This window comes from Thermobia domestica, chromosome 14 (assembly GCF_964235325.1).
Source record: "Thermobia domestica chromosome 14, izTheDome1.hap1.1, whole genome shotgun sequence".
NCBI classification, from domain to species: domain Eukaryota; kingdom Metazoa; phylum Arthropoda; class Insecta; order Zygentoma; family Lepismatidae; genus Thermobia; species Thermobia domestica.
In genome coordinates this window covers 150,985,823-151,011,159 of record NC_137467.1, presented here as the reverse complement: position 1 = coordinate 151,011,159, position 25,337 = coordinate 150,985,823, and the positions used below count along the sequence as shown (strand labels likewise).

At 37.6% G+C, this 25,337-nt stretch overlaps 1 protein-coding gene across 2 annotated transcripts in view; it reads right to left on the bottom strand.

Annotated features, from left to right (window-relative positions):
- btv (dynein cytoplasmic heavy chain beethoven) overlaps positions 1–25,337 on the bottom strand; it is a 437,347-nt gene that overhangs the window by 61,934 nt on the left and 350,076 nt on the right. Inside the window, exons 59-61 of one of the 2 annotated variants that reach the window (XM_081739028.1) lie at positions 14,621–14,872; positions 6,699–6,719; positions 795–931 (exon numbers count right to left, since the gene is read on the bottom strand). In XM_081739028.1, the coding sequence (XP_081595154.1) occupies positions 795–931; positions 6,699–6,719; positions 14,621–14,872 (410 nt within the window). The remainder of the gene's footprint in view (positions 1–794; positions 932–6,698; positions 6,720–14,620; positions 14,873–25,337) is intronic. The other variant, XM_081739029.1, reaches the window with a different exon arrangement.

Sequence of the window (25,337 nt, the reverse complement as noted above, 5' to 3'; positions counted from 1 at the left end):
TTTTGTATTTAATTACTATACAAGAATATTTTTTAAATCTTGTTAACCGAAACCAAGCAACGTAAGTATGTAGCTGTTATAAACTTGTCAAACTGAATTGCGGATGCATTGGATTCATTGATCCTCTCGTTGTCTATTGTGTGCATAGTCCGCCTATTATAGGTTTCTTTGTATTATGTCTTTCAAGCGAACGAATCTTGCTGAAGTTACTACTTATTCCATAACTTCTAATATAGTGGTTTATTACGGTTGTTTGTGGTGTGGTATACTTCGTTTTGTTTGAATCGTATTACAATTGGCGGGGAAACAGCATTTGTATGTAGAAAGCTTTGTATGTATTCAGGTCGATATTAGTGAAGCTATCAATGCACAGGTGCTGAACGGATTCCAAGTTCGATTCCCGAGCTTGGTTATCACGTTGGTTTCTTTTGCCATCCGCAGCTATTATTATAATAAGAAAGAACAGGCGCTAGCACTCGCGCCACTTTCGCTCGCAGGATATCTTACGAAAAAAGTTAGCCAGTTTGGCTATTGAGAAAAAAAGTTCCAAGGATGAACGTTCAATAATCTATATCTATGAAGCATTGAACAGAAGTATCTATGACGAGTTTAACGGTTTGTTGTGGACAACACGTTCTCCACATTTGAACAGGGTCGATAAAACCACTACATAGCTTATCAGTGTAAGATAACACGTAACTGGCATCATGTTGCTCTCAAAGTAAGTTTTAATACTTCTACTTCACTTGAAATTAATACTTCTTATGAAAACATGTTTAATAGCAAATGCTTACCTAATAGCCAATTCAAGAATAGTTGTGAATTTTTCATTATATTGTGTAGTTACATCAACAGTTTTGTCCTGAAGGTGTACTTTTAACCATTCACTGGCTAACGATGATGGATCTATTAGGAACGGTCTAAGAGTCGTCTGAAATAAAAAGAAAGAAAAATCAGTAAAATAACCGTGGCAGAAAAATGTAATTCATTAAATCGTTAAATCAAGAATTAAAATTCTTTATAGAGCTCCCCTTTGAATATATGGTTAGCGGAAGACCTCATGTGGTTCGGATCCCACGTTAGGCTGTAGTTCCAGGCCTCATATACCTTCATAGTGCTGAAAGGGTTGATAAACTTGAACTGCAACTTAAAATATATAGAAGAATATAGTAGTACTATATACATTATTCTTTCAATCAGTTATCTACATTTCTTTTTATCTCAATTTCTCGTAATGAAAATATACTAATGGAACAAACAAAATTACGGCTTTCCAAGGACGTACCAAGGGGAATGGGAGGTTTAAAACCTTACCCAGAGATTTTTAAGTTAATGCAGAATAAAATAAAATTTTAATTTATTTTCAAGACTTTTTTTTTTAAATATGTATAATCTCTGATTTTTCTCTAGGCTACGGTTTTTTCTATCTAAATAAACTAAATGTTTGTAAGAAAAGCGAATAACTTATCAAAATATGCTGTACTTGGTAAAATTGCTACAATGGTAAAATCTTACCTTCTGTATTGTGGGAACCTGAAGGAAATTTTGGATTTGTTATTTTTTTAATATTCATCTTTAACACATGCAAAGTAGAAAAAGACGAGTATTGAGATTTGCAGTAACGTACGTTCAGCTGTAACCGGAAAGGTTTTTCCTTTGGAGGGGGCCCAAACAGTAATGAAGTGTCTTGAGATAACAATGCAAAAGTACATGAACAAAGCGTTCCTAATTAAAGGTGCCTCTGCAACTATCATAATAATTTGATACATTGCATGTTTCATGTATACTGTTAACAGTTCACTAAAGAGCATACATTGCAATTCAAATATACGAGTTGAGTTGATTTTGAATTTAGCGTCCCTTTCAGCAGCGAGACTATATAAGACGGGACCAACTGATTAACGTGGAATCCGAACTACATGAGGTCCCTCCGGGAATCGAATCCGGGTCTCCCATGCCAAAGGCACTTACGCTAACCGCTTAGCCACGAATGAGCTCTTCAAATATACGAGATAGCATACGTTTGCAGTCTTGATACTAATGGAGATTACATTTAGTATATTGTGAAATTGATGGTGAGTCTGTAGAAAGGGAATGGCATACAATAAAATTCGTGAAAATCATAGCAAATAATCAGAAATCGACTTCAGAAACTGAAAGTTGTGTTACCATATTAAAGAATATGAAAGCATTTAAAGGAGTACTGTAGCTCAAAATCTGTACCTGAGAGCATGAAGTGCGTAAGTCACAAATCCTTGTTTTCCAGAAAACAGCAGAAACATTTTCTTAAGCACTAAATACATATTGGACATACTACATTATATACTTGGTTAATTACCTCATCAACCCGTATAGAACAAAATACAACCAACCATTCGTTGCAGACTTCCGAAAGATATACAAAACTGCTTTTAACTCATTTTCGAATAAATTGGACTTACGCACTTCAAGCCCTCAGGTACAGAATAATCTCAGTGCATTAGCTATAATATCAACAGAGAGAAATTAAAAAAAAAAAAAAAAGAATAAAACTAAACTTCAGAAGAGTTATTGACAAGTTGATTGCCCAGAAGAACATGAGAAGTAATTTCATATAAGAATGGAATGGATCATTTGTTTATAAATTCGTACCTTCATTATGCGTAAATATATATATGATTACTTTCATTGATTTTTTACAGTTTTTCTTATTTAGAATACTGAAAGAATTCTAGAATAGAATTTTCTAACGACTGTGAACTACCGAAAAATTGTCACGAGTCGCCACTGGATATAACGTGAATTTGTCTACGCACTTGCTGCTTAGTGACTGTAAAAACTGTTGCCCTGGGTGACATGAGAAAATATCGTTTATGGATTGAGCCCGGAAGGAAGATTCGTGTATGACTGGCCATGGCAATCCATGATTTGATGATATATTTATCTTCGAGTGTAAAAGTTTCACGGATAGGACACATCACACTCTTTGGACCTGGACACTATTTGCAGACATGTGACAGCAAATAGATTTGTGAGCGAGAAGTCCGGACAACCCTGTAGTCTTATCTTTCTCTATCTGAAATATTTTCTACTTTCAACTTTGAAAAACTACTACATGATTACAGCACAACATGGCGCTTCTCTGAACAATTCACAGCTGTTGTTCTGTTCTATAATTTTTTTCCCCCCTATTTCTTCTCTTTATCTGATAAATCACTAAGCGAAAGTGCTTACAATACACCATTTTAATATTACATAAAACTTTTCGATGAAACGAAGCACTTTATATTATTTTTCTTTTGAGGTTAGTGTAGAAATATTGTTTCTTGGTCATAAATATGGTGCTTCTGTGGATTTACAATTACACTTTTCTGAGAAAACACACAGAAAAGTTTTATTTCTTAAGAAGAGATCAAAGTTGACTCGCCCTTCTTATTATAATTTTCAATATATTCAAAGACAAAAAGGAAACATCAAAAATTAAAAATTAGTCAAACATATATATTATTATCTGACAGTTTATTCCCATTTTTTTTGTGCGTTAGTGCAGTACATGTGATCATACTAAAAAAAAAGCTTAAATAACAAACAAATGTGTTAATTACATTAAAAGCAGCTATACTGATCAAACTATATATATGAAAAGGAGATCATCATTTAAAAAAAATAAATAGATATGTTCCAGGAACAAAAGCAACTGAAAGAGATAGTAATATTTTCTATGAAATTTCACATTCGTTTTCAGACTGCAGTTTTGAACTATTACAATCAGAGGAAAAAGATTTATAAAGATAAATTTTCTAGCTTCATATAATAGAAAAACTACCATGTTCTCGAAATTTTAGTTTTGTATTTCGTCTTAAATTTGATATTAAAAAACAGAAAATGAAAAAAAAGAACCAAAGAAATATGGCCATTTGATAGGAAAGAAAATAAGGCAAATCAGTGGATATATGAATATGTGCCCTATTGCTTCAACCAGTAAACAAACTATTAGGATAATGTTCAGCGACGAATATGTTTTAGTTCATAACAGTCAACGAACATAAGAGGTGGGGAGGAGTTGAGAAGTTTCCGATTTAACATGGGTACAAAAAAGCTGAAAAAAAAAAATATTTTAACTTGAGCAAAAAACAGTAAGTAAATACAGCTTTTGTAGTAGAATTGACCAAATAAGATGCTTTAAACATATGCTTTTTAATTGAGTTTAGAAGTGAGTACGAAACTCAGGAACATGAATTTTATGAAGACAGAGAAGAAAGTTTTGATAACTCATTCTCAAAAGGGAGGTACTGAAAAAGGAACTGTTAAGAATGGCGCTAAAGAATAGATTGCAGTCTTCATGAAAGAAAGGACTTCTATCAAAGATCAAAACTGTTCTGGAAAACTAAAAGCTACTTATCCTCTGAAAATGTCAACTTAGTGCATGAACTGTCAACCCGATGCATTAGTCTCAAACGCATTTCTGATCGTTTACGTATTAGTTTAGGATAAGTGTATCATATTGTACTGCTCGATTTGGCATTGAGAATTAAGATATGAACAGAAAATCCAATCTATTTCAAAGATTTAGCTTCATTTGGGTATTATCTGTTCTTTCAGTTTCTTCTTCTTCTTCTTCTTCTTCTTCTTCTTCTTATTATTATTATTATTATTATTATTATTATTATTATTAATATAATAATAATAATAATAATAATAATAATAATAATAATAATAATAATAATAATAATAATAATAATAATAATAATAATAATAATAATAATAATAAACAACTCAAAGTTCACTTTTATCATAATGAAGACGTATCATTAGCTGCAAACACTTAGTTTGAGGAACAAAACTTTTTCACTAGTATTATTTAAAAGATAATTACGTTGACGAGTTGGCAAGAGTGCTGAAATATCCCTATGAATCTTCAGGCGTAGTACGATAAATTATTATATAAAAAAGTTATCTTTTTTACTTTCGATAACGATGATGATGATTTACTTTCGACATACGGCCGGACACTTTTCAAGCCCTTTTCTTTGTACTTTTATATACACTATATACCAAAAAGTCACCGGTCAGTCTGTTAGGACATCGCCGTAAGGAATCCAGAGCAACCTGCACGACGCCAGTCATTTGTTTCGGTGCAGAAGGCATTATCAGTGATCGTGCGTCATGCGAGGAGTCAGTTTGATAGACAGACAAGAACTGGCTGGCACACTTGAGAATGTTCGATAAGGGAATCATCATCGCCTGTCATATTGCGGGTTTGTCGAATCGTGCCATTAGTATCCGATTATGCCATCCAAAATCAAGGGTGGGTGATGTAATCCTGAAATGGAAACGTAACGGTGTCACCAGTGTCTCTAAACGGTCCGAAAGACCCAAGAAATTGACGGACAGGGACCGGAGAGTGCTGAAACAAGTGGTATCCAGCAATCACCGTCAAACTGCATCTGCCATCCAGACTGAGTTCCACACTGCATCGGGCATATCAGTTTCACTGAACATTGTCAGGACAGAACTCCATGCACTTGGTTTTCATTGAAGAGCAGCTGCCCACAAGCCACACATCACTCCAAAGAACAAGGCCAGAAGGTTGGCAGGATGTAAGGCTCATCGAAATTGGATCCAAGACCAATGGAAACGTGTATTATGGAGTGGTGAATCACGCTACACGTATTTCATGTCAGATGGTCGGGTGTGGATGTGGTGACAACCCTGGGAACGTTATTTACCACACTGCATTGTGCCAACAGTGAAATCTGGTGGTGGCGGTGTAATGGTGTGGGGTGCACTTTGTTGGTTCGATCTAGGCTCGCTTGTTGTTGTGAGTGGTAACATGACAAGTTCAAATTATCTGGGCATTTTGGACAATTCAGTGCTTCCCACATTGTGGAAATTCTTTGGAATTGACCCATGTTACTATCAGGATGATAATGCCCCTTGCTATAAAGCTGCCAATGTCATGTTGTAGTATGACGAGAACAATGTGCCACGACTCCAGTGGGTTGCTCAATCGCCTGATTTGAACCCCGTGGAACATCTGTGGGATGAATTGGAGCGGCGTTTAAGGTCCAAACCAACTCGTCCAAATTCCCCTGCCGCACTTGGAACCGCTTTGCAGGAGTGGACTGCCTTCCTCGGAGGATACATGCTGTGTAGTCCAGGCCATAGGAGGCCCTACCCGATATTAGTTACGTCATGATTTGCTTCATTTCAAAAATTGTTGGGTGACCGGTGACTTTTTGGTAGATAGTATCTATATATATTCATTGTCCTAAACTTTCTTTGAAAGACGTTTTAGATTATGAATAGAAACATGTAAGGCTTGTGAAGAAAGTTATGGAAGCATTCAGGTGAATATTGAGTTTACAGTTTTACCTCATTAACACACACGCAAGTAAAATAAGGAAATCTTGTAACTGTGCATATATTAACACTGGCCGTGAAAAAAATCTAGTTTAACGTTGAACTTTGCAAGAAATTTTAACTTTGCATATGCACTTTATTCGTGCTAAATCTGACTCACGAATTTACCTTTTATGCAAAACTAGATTAAATTGCAAGTTTTTCAAACAATACTCCAGCAACTCAAATGATATTTCCATTCTCACACAAATAAATATGGCAAGGGAAAAATAAAATATAAAAGGAAAAGATTGCATCTGAATTCTGAGTAAATTTAGTGCAAATAAAGCATAGGTGCGGAATGTTATCAATCTTACCCCAGCAGCCAAACATGATATCTGCGAGAAGAAGATACAACAAAATATCACATTAGTTTCTATAACTATACTCTATAACAGTGGTTCTCAACCTTTTCTGACTGAAGACACATTTTACTGAACGTCCGGAACACCACGACACGCTTGTTTTATATTTTTATTATAAATAACAATAATAGCTATTATAATAGTGAAATCGATTAGGTTTTATACTGACTCTATATATCACTCAATATTATTGCCACCGCTGGAGGAGTTGACTGGTACAGTCTATCTCGATTTTAACTAATTATTATTAAATTCTTCATGATTTTTAAATTTTAAAATTTCGCGACACACCTTAGGGAACTGCGTGACACACCAGTGTGTCGCGACACATCAGTTGAGAACCACTGCTCTATAATATATGCAGTAGCTGAAATTTTGTACACTAATTTTATGATGTCACCTCCTACCAATAATGTTACATTTCACTTCTTTTTCCCATTAAGTACAAATGAAGTTTAAAGAAAGTTTACATGAATATTTCATGGTTATGGATAATAAATGTCAAGTGAATTGGTGTAATGGGAATGTGAAAAAACATCATGAAAGCCTCATGGACACAATGTTGCACACCGTAGAATCGAGCCAGAAATGTCTTCCACTGAGCTTGACCAACAATAACTACCTATTTCCTTCAGTAGAATTCTTCTTTCATTTAAAGATGGTACGGTGACTCAGTGGTAAAACGCTTACCTGTGGTGCGAGGCGTCCATGGTTGAATCCCAGACCAAGTAAAATTGTGCTGAAGAACATCGTATCCGATTCTCGAAGTGTTCCCGTTTCCTCCCACATCATCATTCCACCCATTCTTTCATTATAATTCACTTTCATTAAACTGTAATTGATACTACTTGTGCTGTCTGACAGCTCGCTGCGCGCACATGGTGCTCAATGTTATGTTGTCAGCTTTATCGTCGGGTATTGAAACACGAAATTATTCACTGACTGCTAGTAAATCTGTTTTATAAAATTAAATGACACAAAGGGAACTAAAAAGAATGCTCTCAATAACCAGCAGGTCCACTACTCAAGTTGACATTCGACTATGCATTTGTTTATATTTAAATTGGCAACGTGCGGAAAGGGTGTAATGTTTACCATTGCAGACAGGGTTGGCACGGTAATTTACTTGTTACGTATTTTACGTAAATTACGCGTAATTTACTAGTAATATACGTCATGTAGAAAACCAGTTTTTTACGCAGACGTAGAAAACTATATTTCTTTCATTAAAACTAAGATCATTTTGAATAGTCGGTCATAATGTAAGCTTAGTTTTCTTATTTAAGCATTAAAACATTATTATCTTCTAAACATTATATTTAAATGGAATGATTTCATGCCAAATTATAGTAATAAAAGATAATTTTGGATAGCCCTTCGCCGGCCCACTACTACTTTCCACCTATTAGCGCACACCCAAGCACAACCACCCAACATATAAGCACACACATTAAAAATATGTGTTGGTTCGGATATGTTTGAAAGTATCAAGTAACCTTTTGATTATAACAATGTATTGTTGTACCTTTGCAGCTTTTAATATAAAACTCGAAACATTTCAGTATACTTTGAAACTTCTATTAGAAAAGAAAAAGAGATTGAATGTTAGGCTCATTTCACCTTCATATTACACACTAACACACACACATAACTGATACGAAAAATGCTGATCAGAATATTGAAATAATGAAATTTTAGAATAAACTGATCTGTTTTTCTTCCACGTCTCAACGATACTATATATATACCACTTCACTTAGCATTGGGACATATTGAATTTTCGATGTAAAAGTTATTAGATTCTCATTTTAAACACACACAACTGAAAAAATATAAAAGCACCCAACAGATTATACTAAATTTTTCGGAATGAACTCATTTATTTTGCTCTTTTCTTCCAAGTCCAACAACAACACTAAATAGGCCTATATTTCTTCTCTTAGCACTTGACAATCATTTGAATATATAATGAAGACATTTTTCATGCTCATAATAAATAGACAAAACTGAAGAAAATACTCAACAGAATATTGAAATACTTGTTTCTTCGTTTTTTTTTTTTTTTTTAAAGAAACAATTTGTCTTTCTTCCTAGTTCGAATACTGGATATATTTCACTTGGTTTCAATAAAACTGCGTATATCATTTCATTTAAAACTTAGCCATTATTTTAATTCTTAAAAAAAAAAAAAAAAAAAAAAAATACATGCCATTTCCATTATAGTTTAGTACAATTCCAACACAATACTCTTAATCACACTAATATTCATAACTTGAGTGGTCTTGTAATTTGAGGGTGTAGTATATTTGAAGTAGTTTCTTCGAACGTTCGAAGCTGAGCCGGCTTCTTGTGACGTTATGGACAAAGGACCAATTTGAGAAAAAGTCTTTCAATTTGCGCTGAAGATGCTAGGATGTTCAGTAACTTCATATCAAATTCCGACAACTTCTTATGTTGCCGAGTAGCGAAATACCAGAATGTGCGTGGTGTTGTAATTCCCTTCTTCATAAGTTCTTCAAAATTTCCACATTTTCCCCGATTTTGCTGGTAGCTAGTTATTCCTGAAGGGCCGAGGTTTTCTAACAGAAACTCCTCTACTTATTCGTGATGCTTTTCTCAGACATTGCAGAATGTCGTCACAAATGGAGACCACGAAGGCTTACCATTGTTTTTATATTGCACAAGTTTCTTCCATGGCTTCTCTGGCATAAAAATTTTCTCGATTACAGAGGGTTTAAAATATGAAACATGATGAAATGGGTTTTGAACAGTCACGCATGCAAACCGTATTATACAATGCTACTTTACAAAGCCAATACAAAATTCCCAGTTTATGCCTACGGATTTGCAAAATCCAGCTAGATTCCATACAATTTTAGGAAGAATTTTTTTAAAGTTCAGCGCATAGAACGTTTTCTTTTAATTTGTAGACTTGTTTCTAATTTTTTACGTACTTTACGTATTTTACGTAAATTACGCGTTTTTTACGCGTATTTTACACGTCACGTAGAAAACCTTTTTTACGCGTAATTACCCAACCCTGATTGCAGAGCGAGAGAAATGACAGTAAGAGCACTATAATTGGCTGAACGTGCTGTTGCCATAGAAACAATTTTTCTTGCCTGATTGTTATGTCCACGTGCAGGAAGAAGAAAAAAAAAAAAAAAAACAGAAAAGCAACTGTCAGAAAGGAGAAGTTGAATCTAATGGACTATAATCATTCTTTTTTTTTTTTTTTTTTTTAAATCCTAAAGGGTATAACTGTAGAACGTAAATTAGGAATTTACTTTTTTTTTAAAGATGGTATACAATCTTCAGAACAAATACAGTTGCTTTGGTACTTTTCACGTCAATTATTACATCCGTTTCCTGAAAAGCATCGTAAAAGAAAAAAATACTGTTGTTTCGTTTCACCATCTAAAGCTAGGTTTAGGATTTTGTTTATGGTTCTGAATCATTAGTTACTATTCCGATATCAATTTTATATATAATATAAAAAGACAAAACCCACAACAGAAAATTTTCTTAACCAACGTCCCAACCAGTTTCTCTTTCTCTTCTTAATAATATCTAAAATTGTTCTTGTCTTCCCCACTACTTCTAAGGACTCTCTCATTCGTTTTCCGCTCGATCCAGCTAATTCTCTCCATTCTTCTCCACACTAACATTTCGAAAGCTTTCAGTTGTTTTTCATCAGTTTTGCGTAATGTCCATGTTTCTGACCCATACAGTACAATATTCTTCACGGAGCATTTTATGAGTCTTTTTCTCAACTCTTTATTTAAGGTCCCATAAAATAGTATTTTTCCTCCTAAACGTTTCTTTCGCAGTTCCTATCCTTGCTTTTATTTCACGTTCACATTTCATATTATCACTAATAATACTACCCAGGCATCGAAAACTAGACACTTGTTTTATTTCTCCTCTCTTACTTCTATATTTGACACCGATTCCTTCATTTCAGTCACCATGGCTTTTGTCTTTCTAACGGTTATTTTAAGTCCATATTCTTCACTCGCCATACCAGATGATGGAAAAATATGGGTAATCAGACAGAGCTTATGCTAGTTCCTGTGCAATTCCTTCAATCGCTTGAGATAGGCCCCATAGATAGCCAGGGCGTTTTAGAACGTGACGTTTTGCATTTTCGGCGGTGTATAACTCTGAAACGAGGCGTTTTTGATCCATGTTTATTAAATCAAAATTCAAATCTTTCAGTTTTACGTCCCACGGTTATGCCGGCTAGGCTAACGGAGACGGTGATGATGAGGAATGAATGAATTGGTGAAATGAATAAAGTGGGAGGAAACGGGAGAACCCCGAGAAAACCCACATGCACAGTTTTTGTCCACCACAAAATCCACTTGGCGCGAGCTGGGATCAAACCAGGGACCCCATACACCAGAGGTGAAAGCTCTACCACAGAGCTACCGCGGCCCCCATGTTTATTAGAACTATTTTCTTTCACCTGACATAAGGAATTACCTCCCGATGTATTTCTTTTTTAAACAGCATTCAAACTAAACCACAAAAAAGATAGCGTTTTTCCTTTCTTTCGTATGAAACACGGTTCATTCAAGAACAGACAATGTCTGGCTGGAATAGCAGGCTTCAACATACTTTGTTAGATCTCATGAACTTTTTCTACTTTCCCCTTCACTCTCTCACTTTATTGTTTGCAATCAATATTACGTGGGTTGTTTAATATATAAGTTTCCCTAACCTGTAAAAAAATTACTTTTAAGACACAAAAATTACTTTTTAAAAAAATTATACATACATTGTAGGTGGGTCCTTCCTTACCCCTCCACATAATCCCCATTGACATTCTGGCATTTGTCTCACTGTTGTACCAATTTGTCCAAACTCTTTGAAAAAAAAAAAAAAAAAAAGCAGGGCTCTGCTTATTTAGCACTTTCCTCACATTCCACTCCACTTCTTCATCACCAGTTGACAGGAGACCAGATCGCTTATGTCAAACTTGAACTCTTCTTCACGGAAACGCAATTCGACATAAGCGCCCTGATTTCTTCTTCTTGACGATAATGCCCATCCCCATTCAACACGAAAGCAAGACACAAAATTGAAGAATTATGATGGGAACGGTTGCCCCACTCTTCATACAGCCTCAATTTAGCACCGAGTTACTTCTATTTTTTTTTCGGTGTTAAAGTCTGCCTAGCAAGATGAACGTTTCGGAACAGATGAACAAGTGAAGTGGAATATGAGGAGAGCCCTGATTTGTTTCAAAGGGTTTGGCCAAATTGGTACAACAGTGAGACAAATGCGTGAATCTCAATGGGAATTATGTAGAGAGGTGAGGAAGGGCCCACCTATACATGTATGTTTAGTTTACAAATGTATCTTAAAAGAAATATTTTACAGCTTATGGAAACATATACAGGGTGTCTCAAAAGTCCCCTGACAGGGTAACTCTGTTATTATCAGAATTACAACAAAACGTAAGAGGGGAAAATCTAAAGTGAAGGCATTCAGGGGCGTCATTTAGGGGGGCAGGAGGGGGCAATTGTTCTCCCCAAGAGTTTGAGGAACACATATACTTTAATCAATTATATACTAATATACTAGTACAAAACATGAAAGGCTTATGTCGGTTGTGCTCTTGTCCCCCCCCCCCACGAAGTCTGAAATGACGCCCCTGAAGGATTTTTTTTAATCGGACAAATTTTTTTAAAAAAAGATCCTTCACTTTAAATTGAAAACATCATATTTGGAGATGGTTTTTCCTCTTTTATTTTGTTGTAACTCTAATAATAACAGTTATCCTATGTCAGGCGACTTTTGAGACACCCTGTATATTGTACGAACAGTGCCGGATCTAAACCGCAAGACGGACCCTAAGGGGCCCAAGGGCTTTCGAAGGTCCCTCTGCGCCTGTAACTACTAATTTTTTAACACTTAAAAAGGAATGAGATTCTACACAATAGTTTAATTACTTGAACCAAGTAATAAGCTAGTAGGACTGACAACGACGCACGAGATGTCTCTTACTTTCACTAATCAGTCTACGCAAAGGCCAGATTAAATATTTCAGCCATGATATTCAAAAACAAATCGTCCATAGCCTGTCTTCAAACTTAGAAGCTAATTTTTTGAAGAAAATTAACAGAGTACCATTTTTCTAATTAATCATTGATAAGTCTCAAGTTTTATCAAAGATCAAATGAGTTTCATTACTCGCTATGTAAATTTTACAGAAGTAAACGATTGCTTAGAAAACGAAGTTTCTAGACGGATCAAGATGGAAGAAGTGTTTTTAGGATTTTTACATGTAAGAAGAAATCCAACTGCATCCGGACTTGCAAGTCTAATATTGGAGAAATTGGGATTGTCTGTGAAAAAATGCAGAGGGCAGGGATATGATGTTGCTTATGTGATGAGTGCTGCATACTCAGGTGTCCAGAAGAGACTTCAGGAAATTGACGAACTAGCTATATACATTCACTGCGCGTTACATAACCTAAACCTTGTCACTAATGATGCCATCAAAGGTCTAAAAGAAGTTGCCAGTTTCTTCACAAGCTCCAGGATTTGTATATATTTTTGGCCAAAGTATAAATAGGTAAGATATTCTGTCATCATTGACGGGAGAATCAGATGTCATTGGAAAAGTTCAATCCAATCAGATGAAACTCACGGTATCAGTCCATTGTAGCTATCAGGTTGAGGTATGCTGATGGAATGAAAACTTTCCAAAAACTTTCACTCACAAGTAAGAAGGCTAACGAGGTACCAGAAGCAGAGTGATTGCGAAAGTCATGGATTCTTTCGATTTTGTGTTTCTGACTGTGGTGGTCAAAAATCTTTTTACAACTGAGCATCGGATCGTAACTTCTTCAAACTAAAAATTGAGAAAGCTTTACATACTCTTGAAGAGAGCCGAGAAGAATTTAAGAAAATGAGAGAAGAATATCAGCAAATAAATCAAGACGCCACAGCTGTTGCTGCGTGGTGGAAAGTCAACCCTGTGTTCCTAGAAAAAAGGCAACCGAAAGTGGAAAAAATAAAAATACGATCAACTAGTAGGAGATCATTGGTTTTTTAACACAGAGGCTTGCTTCAGGGTTAATGTTTATAATATACTTCTAAATATCGCATACAATGAAACAGAGAACCGAAGTACAGACAATTCTTGATAAATTTTCAATCATATTCCTGAAGGTAATTGTGAACCTTTCAGGCAAAGAAATTTTAGTTAAGGCTGAAGAACTACAAAAGAAGTACCAGCAAGACATTGGAGCGTCGCTACGATTGGAATTAATTTCCCTTTGCACTGGACTTAAAAACCATATTTCAAAGATCAACAAATGTTCTCGAATTGGTCATATTACTGTACGCCGAGTTTAATACAAGTTATCCTGAAGTTTTGACCATTCTTGCTTTATTCCTGACTTTACTCGTGCCTGCAGCTTCCGCTGAAAGGTCATTGTCAGTCTTAAAGAGGATCAAGAGCTATTTAAGGTGTTCAATGACACAGGAGGGAATGAGCAACTTGGGAATGTTGGTAATCAACCATGAGAGGCTTCGACCATTGAAAAGAAAGATCTTATACGGGAGTTTGCGGAGATGAAGTCAAAGGGGAAGGATTTCTTGTAAAACGTAAGTATTTGAATCTCTGTTCCGTAGCAAATACAACACTAGAAATATTTCATTAAAATGTATTATTAAAAAAAAGTATTGAAGCCTTTTCAAATTTTCTTGCGGGGCGGGGGGAGGAGGGCGAAATTTCTAGATCCGGTACTGTGTACAACCCATGTATATCACAGTAGTACTTAAAATCTACATCTCTGAGACTGATAATATTACCACGTTTTTACCAAGCATCGAATCCTACATAGAAAATAATCATGTACCTGTAATATAACCAAAGCATTCTCTACAGAAAGTTCATCTGATGGCAATCCTTCGGACAACCACTGAAGTTGTTCTCTTTCGCTTCCCAGGAACTTCTTCAGTGAAAATTCTGTCACTCCAAGCAATGACTTCCACGACTCCATCTTCTGCTTTCTTGTATCTTCAGATGCCGCAGACAAATATGTGATGAAGGCTGCAGCCAATAGGGAGTTGCGAGGAAGATCTTCCACATCATTAGACAGCTCAGCTAGCTACAAATGGACAAGAAAGAAATTGTACGGAACACTGATATTATCTTTTGTATTGGTGAAATTAAATTCAAACGCACAAAGTCTTCCTTTTGTAAACTGTTATCATTAGAGTAGTTTGCGCATCACTACTAAATCACTACTGCGGATAAAAGATTGCATGCATTATTTATTATATTATTTGGACTAAGTATTTAATTGAAAGCAGCGGCGGATCCAGAGGGGGGCAATCGCCCCCTCCCAGAAGAAGAAACTTTCTTATTTTATATATATAAATAAAACCCATCCCAAAGTTTGGAGCCCTTAAAAGTAGCAGTATGACAGCCCATCACCCCCCCCCCCCCCCAGAACTCGGTCCTGGATCCGCCCTTGATTGAAAGCTGCCATCTTCGGTGAAGGAGATCGGTGTTAGATTTCCGATTGATTGACTGTAATTGAATGGGAACGTCAGCAGCAAGGCTATTTGTCCCCGCCACCAGGGACATACGCAGAGGGTGGGTCGTGGGGTAAGGACCCTCTTCCGAAATTTCAACTTTTGTATAAATTTAGCCTAATTTTAGAGAAAATTTTAGGAATTTAAGTATAAAATACCCTCATATTGAGTTTGGACCCCTTCCGAAATAAATTCCTGCGTACGCTACTGCCCGCCACCATATATACGACAGCTCAAACAGAGACTGCTCGCCACTACTCGACACAAAGGATTAAAATGAAAGTAATAACATATAAGAAAAGAAATTCATTGCTAAAAGAAACAAAATATGAGTTAAGATAATAAATACATGACACAAAACATAGAACAATAACAATAAATAAAAAAAACAATATGAGGGATAGAAAAGTTATAATTGCAGCAGCGATAAACCTAATTATTAAAATGCTTAGAGAACGTGAGCTGGGTCGGATGCGTAGACAAAAGAAAGAACACGGTTAATAAAACCAATTTCATCCGCCAGTACAGAGTCAAGTTCACGAGGCAGTATGTGAGGTTCTTTGACTTGTGAATATTCAGGTCATTCAATAAGGATGTGAATAATACTCAGTGGGACAATACAGTGTACAGAATGCAGGCTATTCAAACCACACAGGAAATAATTATGCGTCACATGAGAGTACCCGACACGCAAAACTGTCAGGAGCACTTCATCTTGGCGACGAGGGCGAGACGATGTTTGTTACTCTCCAAGGAGTGGCTTCATTGTATGAAGATTTTATTTTCATTTCCCTATTCTCAATCTGCTTACCAATCAGAGCGCATCAAGATCGGAAAATAGCTACATGGATCAGAGCGAAAAACAGTATACTCCAATGCAACTCCGGCCAAGGCGGCGTGCTTGGTAGCTGTGTCAGCAGGTTCGTTTGTCCAAATGGAATAGGTGGGGGGTTAATGGGGACGTCAGCATAAAGGCTATATGTCCCAGGGTTGAAAAAAAACATGTTTTTTTTAAAAAAAATCATAAAAAACGTTTTTTATGTTTAAAACATGTTTTTTTTGTTTAAAACGTTTTTAACGTTTAAAACAAAGTACTTTGTTTTAAACAAGAAAAAAACATGTTTAAAACGTTTATTTTGTTTAAAACAATAATCTACATAAGCATATATATTACATTTTTACACTCTTAGGTACTGCTTGCCATCTATATTCAACCGCTATATCAAATTTCGGGAACTTCCCTAATCTCGATCCGCCCAAATGTTCAATTCCGGAGAAAAAATCGGGATTTTCCCGATCTCCGTTCACAGAATATGTAGTTTAGTTTCTTTGTGTTACGTTCTACTGGTCGTCTGCATTCTTCATCTTTAAACTCCCATTGACGCAACTGCTGTGTCAGGGCTTTAAACCTCAATGGCTCAGTCTTAAACCTCAAATTAAGGCTGGAAGATGGTTTTGGTACTAATTTATTCCTCAAAGATGCAACTTTCCTGGTGTGCATTTTATGTATGTGGGAGGAGGGTAAATATCGTTTTCTTTTTGTTTTCAACAGTTTTTTGGGGGCCGTTCCCCCTCTTGGGGGATAGATTCATAAAAATTGTTACATGAAGCAATGAAGTAGGTTACTACATGGTAATATCGTGTTTTTGTACCAGGGTTGGCTGGTTTAAACCAAAAAACGAAAAATGTTCCTAAAAGTGTAAGTGTTTGTAAAATCTTGATGAACACACGTTTGTGGGTTATCACGTTTCACTCCCGTATATTATTCGTATTATATTCAGACCTAAATTCCCCATTCATTACTCAAAAAGATTATACTGCATAAGCAACTTATATATATATATATATATATATATATATATATATATATATATATATATATATATCTAAGTTTATAAATGTTTGTTTTGTGATTTTTTTTGTAGTTATTATTGTTTTTATTTAATTGCAATCAAAGAAAAATTCTAAATATTGTTTCGTTTTAATGTTTACTATTGATAAAATACATCGAAATGCCGTACTTTTTGTGTGGGGGGGAGGAGGGTCAGACCCCACGAGAGACATTTAGTGAAATGAGAAGTCTCTTTGGTATTTATTTATGTATAAATGAGTCTGAGCCAAAGTGGACTCAAATAATTCGTATCTTTATTCACTTTCCTTACTAATATGCAAATTAAGTCGTTGTATTTCTTTAATTTGGACCAATAAAAGTTGCTGTTAACTAACTCGAACTAAATTAGTTCTTCTGTACTCCGTAGTACTTTGAAATTGTCCATATGTAATTCTGTATAATGCTTTCACTTGTGCAACTGTTTATCTTTTTGTCCTTCTGAAATGACTCTTGACAGTTATATTAAGAAGCATGTAAAGATCAGTACAACGTATTTTTATCAGGATTCCTTCGTGAGTGAGTCGGCAGACGTATCGCATTTGTGACCAATTAGTCCTGGTTCCGAGTTCAAATGGAGGACAATTTCTCTCGGATGTAACTCGAGAAACGATTTTTATTCCGCTTTAAGCTTATGTGATCCCTTCCAGCATAACTCGGTAGTTGCATAATAACATCAAGGCGAAACAAACTTATTTCTGTCCATATATGATATGAATATATAGAGCAAATTATTTAAACCAAAAGAACCTGGTTTAAACCAAAAAAAAAAACGTTTTTTTTTGTTTTTTCAATAAAAACCATGGTTTTTGCCAACCCTGATTTGTACTTCTTGCTTATTATGGGGAGCAGGGAGGGGACAAAGTTAGCCAATTTTTGGAGTTTCAGTTTTTTGACGTAAATTACATTTATTTTTACAACAAACATCAATAGCTCAGTCATTAATTAAGCTAGAAAGGTGATTTGGTACCAAAGTATTTTTGAGAGATAAAGCTTTCCGTCACTTGCATTTTATGTATATACGGGGTACGTATGTACGGCCGAGAGGGAGGATGATTTTTTTTTTTTTCATTAATTTTTTTTCATCAGGTTTTAGCGGGTATTCTTCCCCTCTGTGTGATACATCCATAAAAATTGGTATGTGAAGCAATGAAGTAGTCCCCTACATGATAGTAACCTGTATGTGTACTTGTTGTTTATAGAGGAAGAGGGGGTCAAATTTGGTTAATTTACATTTATTTTCGGGACGGTCCCGTATAACACAAGATATATTTCACTGAAGTGGTCTAGAAGCATAATTCTTGTTCGTATACATGATGTGTGCAGCAAAAATGATTTGCATATGGACGTGGTACTATAGTGGGGGAGGGGAGAGAATGTCTAATTCAATGAATGTTTTTCTGCGCATATTTTTTTAAAAAATATTTCCTACATAAAACGAATTCATTGCGCAATGGCAGCAATGGCTACCATTTCTTATATTATTGTCACAAGTATGTGGCCTACACATTAGCATCATTTTGTCAGCGCAGGTAACTGCAAGGGTTGCCAGGGCCCCGCAAAGTCAATATTTTCATATTTTTAATGATTTTTTATGTCTGTTCTTTTTCTACGAATACGGCGGGAATTTGACGCATATTATCTCGTTGGAAGTTGTGGTCTATAAGCTTTTCAATGGTGTATATCTCATGAAATGTTCAAATACTTCACTTGAACTTCTGTTGGTTTAGTTATAAGCACACTGATGTGCAGAATTTCGTTCAGTAATTGCTGTTATAATAAGAATATAACTCTGCTTGTAATTTACTCCATGCACAAACCCTGCGGAGGATGGGTTGTTTGTTAGAAAATTAAATTAGCTTCTTCAATCTGATATTTTAGTTGTTTTAAACATGTCCAACCAGCATCGAAAAAAATCACGTTTAAAACAATTTGTTTAAAACGTTTAAAACAAACTGAATAAAACAACAGCCCTCGTTTTAAACATGTTTTAAACACTTGTTTTAAACATTTTGTTTTAAACATATCAACCCTGATATGTCCCCGTCACGATAAACACGGTTGCTCAGGACGACAAGATTAAAAAGAGAAACAGGCTAAAACGAATAGAATCCGAAGAAACAAAAGCGCTGCTAAATGACAAGAAAAAAATGCAAAGAAGAGGGTAAAAGAATAAATAAGATAAAATATATAACAATAACAATATATAGAGAAAAAACAATACAACCACAGAGAAGATATAACAATTTAGCAGCCGTAAAACAGTAACAACAAACTAAAAAAGCTCAGAGAGTGTGAGCAACCCCAGATGCACGAATAAACTGAAGTACCAAGCCAACAATAACACTAGTATCCCCCAAGACACGGGTAAGTAGAGAAGGCAGTTTGTAACGCTCTCTGAGATTTGAGTATTCAGGACATTCAATAAGAATGTGCTGAATATTCAGGGCGACACATAATACGAATGGACCGTATACGCAGCAAATAACTATGCGTTAGATGAGAGTGTCCGATACGCAACCGCGCCAGGAGCACCTCATCTCGACGAATGAGACGGGAAGACGTTCGCCAATCCCCAAGAACTGGCTTAACTGCGTGAAGTTTATTACCATGTGCTTGGTCCCAAACTGCTTGCCAGTGAGTGCGCATCAAGCTAGAAAAATGACGACAAACATCGGAGCAAGGAAGGCTATGCTCCAGTGCAACTTCAGCCAAGTCGGCGTTCTTGGCAGCCGTGTCAGCACGTTCGTTTCCCCGGATGCCGACATGACCCGGCACCCAGCAGATAACGAAGACACAGTTCTGTTGCTGTAAGTGATGGCATCTCACAAGGATGTCTTGAATGAGGGCATGCGGACTGAAGACATTCTGTAGGCTCATAAAGACGCTCAGTGAGTCGGTGCAAATGGGCACACGATGGATGGAAAGCGTGAGAGCGTGATCCACGGCAAGCTTAAATGCAGTTAATTCAGCGGTGTACACTGAACATAGATGATGCTGTTGGTACTCTGAGCTGCCTTCGTTGGAAACGAAAGCACACCCAACAGAATTCCCATCCTTACAACCGTCCGTATAAAACACACTAAAATCGGGGTACTGGTCGAGTAATGCTGCGAACTCCTGCTGGTAGACCTGGGAGCTGGTATCTTGCTTCGAATAAGAACACAATCGTAAATCAATTCGTGGTGGTCGAAGCATCCAGGGCGGGACAGTACAAAACTGGACTAGCGAGAAAGAGGGCCACACGAAATCAGCAGTGAGAGGACTATCACACGCCCGGACGTACCATGGGCGTGTACCACGAGGACGTGCAGCATAGCGCTCGTAAATCCGACCATCACGGAGACATGATCTACAGGAATGGCCAGGGATACAATGCACACATGCAGAATAATTTAACAGAAGCCTCTCACGACGAAATGTTAACGAAGGTGCGTTGGCCTCAACATATAAGCTGACAACAGGACTAGTACGAAAATCGCCAGTAGCTAGTCGAATACACAGGTGATGAACTGTGTCTAGTTGCCGCAGCAGAGAAGAGCAAGCAGACGAATACACAATACAGCCATAGTCTAACATGGACCGGATTAGACTACGATATAAGCGATGCAGAACAGTTCGATCAGCACCCCATGTGCGGTGGGAAAATAAACGAAGGAGGTTCAGAGCACAGAGACAAGAATACTTAAGAGAGCGAATATGTGATGCCCATGACAATCGACGGCCAAACAGTAGACCCCGGAAACGGACAGTATCAACGAATGACAAACGAGTGCTATCCAGATACAAGTCCGGAACAACAATGCAAGAGCGTTGGCGGCAGAAGTGGACACATTGAGACTTCTCTGTGGAAAATCGAAATCCGATCTCGCTCGACCAGCGAACAAGACGATTGACTCAGCTGAAACTGGCGAGTAATGCCGCGGAGGTGGCGGGAGCGACGGAAAATGAAAATATTGTCAAGATAAAGCAGATCAGAACAGGAGCCTAGATCTGGGAAAGAACGTTGTTGATGGCAACAGCAAACAGCGTGACGCTCAGGACACTGCCTTGTGGAACACCATTTTCTTCGACAAAACGCTTTGAAAGACTGTATCCCACACACAGTCTAAAATGGCGATCATGAAGAAAATTCACAATGAAGTACGAAGATCCCAGTCATATAATTGTTTTAAGATCCCGTTACACCATGTGGTGTCATAAGCCTTTTCGAAGTCAAAAAAATAGAGCTACAAGATGGTCTTCGTGGTGTGAGTGGTCCCAGGTTCGATTCCCGGTGGGGGCACTCGGTCGAAAAAGTGTAAAACGCTTTTTCAGGCCAGCCACCCTGAATGAGGTTTTCCTCATTCACGCCAGGCAAATGACGGGGTGGTACCTAACTTATAGGTCCCAGGCCGCTTCCTTCCTTCCCCAATCCTTTCTTCCTTCCCTTGCCCCGGATTAGGTGCTCGCCGAGGGACGTCATCCCTCAAAACGTGAAGGCCAAATGGCTTTAGATGCCGAAAGCCCAGAAATCTAAAATCCTAAAAGATGGTCTCCGCTGAGAAAGGCGCCTTGAATTTCACGCTCAAGATAAGCAAGGTTGACGGTAGTGGATCGGAAACAACGAAATCCACTTTGAAACTTGCTTAAAAGTGAATTCGATTCCAAATACCACACAAAGCGCTTGTTGACCATGCGATCAAACAGCTTACAGACGCAGATCGTAATAGCAATGGGTCTGTAGCTTGTGGGGCTAATTGCGACTTTTCCAGGCTTTAAGATGGGAAGAACCACAGCCTAACGCCAAGCAGGTGGAAAAAACTCCTCTACCCAGATGCGATTATACAGTTGCAATAAAGCAAGCTGAATATCGCGGAAGAGATGGCGCAACATATCGTGCGAAATAGGTCAAGCCCTGGTGCAGTATTGGAGGATTCACGAAGGGCAGAATCGAACTGAACAAGCGTGAAAGGGGCATTGTAATCCTCACTGTCGGTGCTACGGAAGTTTAACGGGTTTTGCTCTAACCGGGTCCTAATACGATCGAACGCTGGAGGGTAGTGTCCAGTTTTAGAGATAAAAGCAAAATACTGGCCCAAATGGCAGATATCCCTGAAGGGTTAGTCTCTAATACACCATTGACAGATAAAGCAGGGACTCAACAGAATAATTAGTTCCAGTAAGAGAGCGGACTCGACGCCACACAATAGACATCGATGTGCGACTATTGATGGACGAAACATAATTCCAACTTTCGCGCTTCGAGAGCTTAATAAGACGTCTAACCCGAGCACGTAGAATGCGGAAACGCTGGAGATTTTCGTCAGTGGGATGACGATTAAAAGTGGCAAGAGCGCGCCGACGCGACAGAATAGCCTCACGAATGTCCGCAGACCACCATGGAACAGGCCGGCGGGAGACCTCGCCGCCACATTCGAGAATGAAACCATGAGCAGTCAAGAACAGTCTGCTCGAAATCCTCTGTTACAGCATTTGCAGGGAGATCATCACGACAGTGAAAGCCAGTCAGCACGCTTCAGATTGAAGCGCCGCAGAGATAAATGAGGAGTAACAGGGAGAACGTCGAGAAACAATGGAAAGTGATCACTGCCACAAAGATCAGGATGCACTCTCCATGTGAGAGAGGGCGTGGAGAAGTGAGTAAGACTCCCGTCATTAAGGAGGAACAAGCCACTCTCCTCAAGAAATTCCGTTACTTGACGGGCACGACCGTCAGTACGGACAGAGCCCCACAGAGGTGATATGCATTAAGGTCTCCTACAAGCAAGACTGGCAGCTTGAGCTGATGGAAGAGCTGAAGCAGATCGGCGGTTGTAAAGACTTCTGAGTGAGGAACGTATATTGAACAAATTGTAAGCGGACGAGAGAAGAATACTCGCACCGCAACGGCTTGCAGTCGCGATACAATGTGAATCTGCCAAGAATGAAGAGAATCGGAGACACATACTGCCACGCCGCCAGTAGCGTGGTCAGCATCTGTCTTATCACATCGATACATAGTATACCCAGAAAGAAGGAAGGACTGGGTAGGCTTAAAGTGGGTTTCCTGCAATCAGATGAGTACAGGCGAGTGGTCAGTGAGTGGTTGGTAAATTAACTTCGGGGTCGTTTTTTGCAAGGTGATAGCGCACATTTAAAGTGTTCATATTAAATTGAAAGAGCGCAATGGCCTAATATAGCAGAGAAAAAGCGTCTTAAAGGTTTCGACTCGCTGCATATGACGTACGTTACGCAAATTTATCAAGCGACGGTATGGCAGAATCAGTAGCATCCGTATCTCACGTGCCAAGGGTCCCAGGTTCTATTCCGCTGGAGTCAACTTTTTTGTTTTTTGGTTGAACCAATAAAGTAGCCACTTGTAGCTACAAGTAAAATGTTAATTCAGCATATGTTTATAATGAATTTAAAGAATAGAAATATTCAAATCAGTTGTAAAATCTTTTAATGTTCCACTTAACTAACAACGAAATGTAATCTATTTCGTAAATATTTTGATATCACGAGTTATATTATGGTTACCACAGTTGTTGTGTAAAAAATGTTCTTGACGCTTCGTGTCTACATCTATTAACAGTGTGTATATTACAAGCACTGACGCAGATGACAGGGGGGATGAGGGGGACATGTCCTCTCCTATCTTGAAACTGAGCGACTGTCCTGCTAAAAATCAGATTTGAAATATGAGTTTTGGGGAGAAATGTGATGATTTGTGTCCGATTGCCGCAATGGAAAATGACATGAAATTCATAACCCCAGAATAAGCCTCAAACCCGCCCGCCTCCCAATTTTGAAGAGAACTCTGCTCCCATGATTCTCCACAGTTCTGTTTTTCAATTTCATAAATATTTTTAACATCGCTTTAAAAAATTATTGGAACAGTCTTACCCGTCCTCCCCCCAAATGTTGGAAACAATTTTCGCCGCTTATTGCAAGGGAAATAAGGGGGAATCCCCTTTGGTTATAGTAACATCCAGTATTGGCAAAAGGCATTTCCTTCTCATTCTCCTTGTAATTCTCACACTATCAACAGATATAGACACGAAGTGTCAAGAACATTTTTTAACAACTGTGGTAGCCATAATATAACTCGTGATACGAAGATATTTACGAAATAGATTACATTTCGTTGTTAGTTAAGTGGACCACTAAAAGATTTTACAACTGATTTGAATATTTCTATTCTTTAAATTCATTATAAACATATGCTGAATTAACATTTTACTTGTAGCTACAAGTGGCTACTTTATTGGTTCAAGCCAAAAACGAAAAAGTTGACTCCAGGGGAATCGAACCCGGGACCCTTGGCACGTGAGTCACAGATGCTACTGATTCTGCCACGCCGTCACTTGGTAAACTTGCGCAACGTACGGCATATGGGAGAAAATTTTAAGGCGCTTTTTCTCTGCTACATTAGGCCATTGCGCTCTCTCAGTTTGTAATATGAACACTTTAAATGTGCATTATCACCTTGAAAAAAATGGCCCCGAAATTCATTTACCAAAGTATGCTTTCTCCTTGTCAGTAACTTGTCTCTATTTTCTACTCGGTATACACGTTTTAGTTATTTTCAGTAACCTTGAACGACAGGGACACGAACACAAAAACATTGAGGACAGTTAAAATTACAAACTTTCTCCCAGCGGGAATCGAACCCGGGACACCGTACACCAAAAATACACGTGCTAGCCACTATACCGGAGGGGAGAGTGAAATGTATTTTGTAGTGTCTGAAGTTTAAGCCTATTTCACTCTGATGTAATATATCTATTGATCGTATGTTTATGTTCACCGTATTTCTTACTTTGAGGGATGATATAGGTTTGTATACCGACATAATAAAAATAAGTTTGTATACCTTTAGTGTATATATATATATATATATATATATATATATATATATATATATATATATATATATATATATAACGCATCAAGTGAAATGTGTGCGGCAGGGGGTTGGTATGAATAAATTAATGGTCGATCGATCCAGGGCGCAGTAAAACTAGTTACGCCAGTAGTTTCAAGGCATCCTCTTAAATCCGTTTGAAAGCGTTCGAGTCCACACTTAAGTAAAGGCATGGGAGACCCGGGTTCGACTCCCGGTAGGAGCCCATGTCGTTCGGATTCCACGTTAATCAGCATGT